The 5,720-nt window shown below is 38.6% G+C and overlaps 1 protein-coding gene across 1 annotated transcript in view; it reads left to right on the forward strand.

Annotated features, from left to right (window-relative positions):
• Positions 1 to 6: 6 nt before the first annotated feature.
• The window catches only part of EFHC2 (EF-hand domain (C-terminal) containing 2), a 53,403-nt gene continuing 47,689 nt past the window's right edge, over positions 7 to 5,720 (forward strand). Inside the window, exons 1-2 of the mRNA XM_009318886.1 lie at positions 7 to 141; positions 4,493 to 4,643. Coding sequence (XP_009317161.1) covers positions 10 to 141; positions 4,493 to 4,643 — 283 coding nt within the window. The 5' untranslated portion in view covers positions 7 to 9. The remainder of the gene's footprint in view (positions 142 to 4,492; positions 4,644 to 5,720) is intronic.

The raw sequence follows: 5,720 nt of genomic DNA on the forward strand, positions 1-5,720 counted from the left end.
AATGTTGCTATGCTGGTTGGAGAAGATAAACCTGGAATAGGAGGTGAACCGTTACCTGGTCAGAAGCTGAAACCTAAATACAGTGTGTTTCCTGAAGGGATAGGAAGCGATGCTCCTGCTTGGGTAGCATTTGACAAGCAGGTATGTAGAAATCTGTATCTGGATGGTTTTTATGAATAGCTACAATGTGACAAAAACGGTATAAAAGTGGAATTCAGTTAGTCAAATACTTCAGAAGATTATTTTGTGCATGCAAAAAGACAAAAAGAGTGGTAACATCTATTTTTCCATCATATTGGTATACTGGACAATTAATATAAACATATATCATGCCATACAGCAACGTGTAAAAGTATTTCTGTATTGGGGTACATCTCCTACAGGATATAATAAAAATAAGGGAGTGGTTAATATATTTCTTTTTAGTGAAAATGGTGACAATAAAGGAATTATTTGGCAGCCTGGTAAGAATGAATGTAAGGTAGGCCCCAGTCCAGGAAAAAATGTGCATGGGCACTTGGGAACCATTAACCACAGTGGAGTGCTGTAGGCTCAGAATTCACTTACGCCATCATATTTGCTTGCTCAGAGCCTTGTTGACTTTTGTGTGATCTGTTCATGTGTAATATAGGTAGACTGCGTCCGTTATAGACACAGGAATTTAAAATTAATATTTTTTTATTTTGTAAGAATGTAGTGACACCTTTACAGTTAGAGAGTTATCAAATAACTGTAATCTGTGATGATATGAATTTTGTAGCACACTGTCATTACTTTCCGTGTTTAAATTTACATTAAATTCTACTTAGCGATGTTTTATTTTTAAAGCAAAAAGCCTACAATCAGAGAAGAAAAATGATACTGAAAAAGAAATCATTCAGCAGATCGCAGAAATGTTGCGTGACTAAATGATTATGGTATTTAAATATTGGGATGATTGGCTAATCTCGTAATTTTTGCTTTATAAAAAAAGCCATGCAGGTAATTGCAGTACAATTACGCATTTGTCTCTTTGGCAGACCAGAACTACTACAAGAAAATGTAAGGCTTGAACGGATACCCGTGACTTCGTTTAGCATTACCTCAGAAGTCCTTAGTACTGCTCACATAGTTTTCAACGATGTGCTCAAGTATGAATTGGTCTAATGTGTCAAAGTGTTAAGGCTTCAGCCAGTCCTGCACTTGCTTTATCTGCACCCTTCTTTGAATGAGGAGGTGTGCATTGGCTTCTCAGGGCCATACGTAAGTTAGCAGGACTTGGACCCAAGTTTATGAAATAAAGAGGTTAGATAGGATGCAGTGTGGACCTGCCACTGAACGTGGTTGGTGAGATGGAGTAGCTAGCCTTTCTACATTCCTCCTCTCATCAGTGTATTCCTCCACAGGGCAACACCGGGCAGGAGTTTGCAGGTTCAGAGTTGGCCTCTGGAGGGCTTGTGTTTGTATCGATTGCAGACAGTTAAAGGGTACTACCCAACTAATTTAGCTTCCCCAGTTAAGAGTCTAGAATGCAGCTATGTCCTCCGGTGCTGCAGTTTGTGACTCAGCAAATTGGACTCCATGAAAAATGGTTTGAGTAGGTGCTTATCTTTTTAAATGAAGTCTGCTTTCTTACCATTTTTCTTTGGTTTCTACCTTTCAGCAGTACCATAGTAGTTGGAGGAAGGACAGGCATGAAACGTCATTTTTAAGTAGGTTAAGAAATAGTTTTTGCAACTTCGTATGCCGAATAGGAAGCAGATATATAATTAATTTCTTCTACGATTAAGTACACACACAAGGCCTCCTGGTCTTGAAATGATGTTTATAATTTGACTGCCAGGGAAACCTTGTGCCAACTTTACAAAATGCCACAGAGTTTATTCAATGTTTGTAACTTTTGGTTTTCATATGTAACATTTAATTTTTTAAAGAGTGGGATGGGAACTTTGCACACAGCAATGTACTACAGATGAGACATGAGTTAGGAAGTGTTACATTTCAAGTATTTTTAAAATTAACTTTGCTTTAAAATGAAAAGTAAGTCATCTTCTTTTCTGTTCCTTCCCCTCCTCACCCTTCCTGAATCATCTGTTCTGATCTGCAAAATTGCAGTTGGCTGCTGCATATATTTCATACACTAGCATGTTGATAAGGGTATAAAGAGAATAAAGTTTAAGTGCAAAAGAACTTGCACAAACTCCTCGAATGGAGTAAACCAGAACATAGGTGTATGCTCAGTGAAAGAAAAGAATACAGTGTATTTAGGACCTGATTGTGCTTGGAGATCTATGCAAACAGACCGTTTCACCTGGCTGGTGTCTCACAAGACAACCGTTCTCAGAAAAGATCATTGACAAAATTAAGAACAATTAGTAATCAAATAGGGCACTTGAACATATGTTTGTCAAACGACTATACTCTAGTGGGACTAGCAGAATAGGGAGAAGAGGGTACAGCATCTAAGGAAGTTTCCAATGGTTGCATGGCTTATCAGCAGCTGGGCAAGGAATGAAATTCAGCTCCTTGTCAGCTGAACCCCAGAATGTTCAGACTGGGATATAGTGGTTCCACCATAGTACCTTTTAAGTCCCCTGGAGTATTCAAGAGATTTACAGAGGGCTCCTGGTCCTTCCAGAATAGTAGCTGGAGGCCAGGGAGGATACCTTGGTCACCAAAAATGGCACTGTACACCAATGTTTAGACAAATGGAAGGAAGAGGAGGTGTTAAAGGACGATAGAGTTATTTGTGTTGGCTCTGTTGTATATCAGATGTTTTATCCAGTGTTTTTGTGTTTGATATGCGAAACAGTGAAATCCACAGTTAAAAATTACATGTGGCCAGAATGAATTTTTATTTATTTTCAACTATTTTGTCTGTAGGTTGTTCAGAAACTTGCATGTTGTACTACTTAAACAAACCATAACTGATAGTGTCTAGATTCTTTTGTGTGAAGATTTAATGCCGTCGGGTTTAACAGGTAACAGTTACGTCATTTGATTATAATTTAAATTTTATTTCTCTAATGGCGGGTCACAGTGCAGGAGAGTTGATGCCAAAAATGTATCTGTCATATTGTTTGATGCATGCTGAAAATCAGTGGGATCTTAGCCTTTGAAATAGTTTGGAAACAGAGTTTTTTCTCATCTTGCAGCTACCCTGCCTGAGGGAAGGGAGAGTGGCCTATTGAGAAGTCTGACGAGGACACAGGGCAGCTGTTCTTGTATGCTCCCGACGAAGCCGCTAACTCTCTCTCCCCAGATGTAGAAAAAGAGGCTGTGTTTGTCTGTTGGGGTGTTTTAAAATCTCTGCCATTAGTATTCATGGAAGTACTTTGAGGTTCTCAAAGACACGTGCTAAAGGAATACAGACTATTAACCGGTCTGTTCTGTGTCATATAGGAATCTTGGCTAGCTCACTAGATTTCAAGCATTTTCAAGCCATAGTCTGCCAGATGCTCATTGAAACATAGGGAACAGCTAAGTTGTCTTTTTTCCAATGCTTCAGTTTGTCTAATGAATGAAGAATAAAGGTAATTGAATATCTTAAATAGAATCATTGCAAAAAATGAAGTACGGATTAGCGCTGATTTGACCCAAATGTGTTGGGGGGCAGGATGGAAACCTTGTTTTAATTATTGCCTCCTTGCACATACTTACCACAGCAAGCATCCTGGTAGATAATGCACTACTAAGTAGATACTTCTTGCACATTCCCTTAAAATTGGTCTTGGTGATCATAGAATCATAGAATCATAGAATCATTAAGGTTGGATTAAACACCATAAATGATACCAAGAAGTGCAAAATTGTGTAATGGTCTGCCGAGTTGGAGTTGGGATCTCCAGACATAAAGGCTGCTGAGCACCTCACCTATGAAGAGTTTTTTCCTTGCATTATTGCTATTGCAAAAGACCGTAAAGACCAGCTGGTATACTCTCTGAGATTTCCCCACTCGCTGAATTGCAGAACCAGGTAAGTTTTGAAATGCCAATATTGCACAGCTCTAAATGACTCCTGAAAAACGTCGTTTCTCTCTGATAGTCTTCAGTACCATTCATTAGACAGCTTGCAGGATCTGCTTAAAAAGAACTTTCCTTTCCACTTACCTCAATGGTAAAGCCATTACTGTCACAATGCACTTTATTTTCCAGCAATTCATAGAATAGAAGTCTAAAATTTGCTTCAGGACCTAGGTAGCTCATTGTGCTATCAAAAGTGCTTTGTTCGGAAGATTTTCCAAGCAGCCTGCTGATAGTTTTATATTTGATTTATTTCTTTACTTTAGAGTTCCATCTCTGCTTAGATGTTGTGGTAATAAAAATGCCAAGCAAAGAATTTTAAATTTATGTGATTTAATGTGGATTTCTATTCTTACCTTTCTGAGAAATAAATCTACCTCCTGAAATCCATGTATTTAGTTACTTATAATCTATACAAGTTTATTTTATTGACATATTTTGCAAAAGCATTGAAGATTTGCTGCTTTATATTTATTTATTGTTTTTAATAGGTATTGTCTTTTGATGCCTATTTTGAGGAAGAAGTGCCTGACAAAAATCAAGAGCTATATAGGATCAGACATTGTAAAATATACTTCTACCTTGAAGATGATACAATTCAAGTGATTGAACCCCAAGTGAAAAATAGCGGCATAAGTCAAGGTATCTATTTTTAATAGCACTCTTTTTTTTGCCCTTTATATCTTTCTTCAACACAGTCTTGGTCCATTCTAATGGATACATAACATGACTTCTTATAGTTAAAATGGGCTGTAAGTGAACAGCTATAATTGTCTTTTCTTGTTATGGATCATAACGTGAACATTTTTATTGTCTTAGTTTCTGAAGATGTAGGTTTTGTAAGGCAGAATCCCCTCCCGCACGCACTCATACAATTTTTTCTCTAATACAGCTGTTTGAAATCATATGATAGTGGGTCTATTGTCAGTGTCGTGCCGCTTCTGCAAGAACAATTTGTGTTCTAGATCTCCACTCCTGAGCCTGGTTCCGCCCATCTTGGCACTGGCAGTAAGTTCTCTAGCTGCAGCTCTGTAATTGTTCATTAGCTGCTGCAATATCTCTGCCGTTGTTGAAGGAGAGTGCCTTTTGTGCCTCTGGCTGTTGGTTCTTTTATGATTAAAGTGCCCTTGGCACAGTAATTTTTCCTTGACGCCTCTAAGTTAAGAAGCTGCCTTGCCTCAATGTCACATCACTGCACTTGGGCCGGCCCAAGTGCACTTTTGGAGGAGGGTTTACTGAGCTGATTTACTGGAGTATTAATGGACTTGGGTTACATTAAGAAAATGTGATCTAGCAGTCAACGTCCTGTTGCAGAAGGGGAGCACAGCTGCTGCTTCTTGGTGTTTATGGGTCACTGCCAGAATTAAAAAAGTTTTCAAGGGATGTAGTCCAGATAAGCAGGATGTCTTGGGATGAGTATCTTGGGATGACTGCGCCTCCCAATCCCCAAAGATATTTTGTACGTTCTGGTGGATCTTAGCACAGCAATTTTAAAAAATAAGTTAACCATTTAGCTACCGTATTCTTTTCCAAGATAAGTAGATGCTATCAATTTCTCTGTCTACAGAGCAGGATAATATTTAAAGGTGTTACATGCATCATTACATGTTAGACCTGGGATAAAATTACCTGGGGATCTTTTCTTAAACCAGTACTTCAGGCCCCGATCTCCCAGTGTTGAGTGGTTCTTCTTGCCGGGAATCTTATTGGCTCTTCAGC

Source organism: Pygoscelis adeliae, unplaced genomic scaffold, assembly GCF_000699105.1.
Source record: "Pygoscelis adeliae isolate BGI_AS28 unplaced genomic scaffold, ASM69910v1 Scaffold92, whole genome shotgun sequence".
Taxonomy (NCBI): Eukaryota; Metazoa; Chordata; class Aves; order Sphenisciformes; family Spheniscidae; genus Pygoscelis; species Pygoscelis adeliae.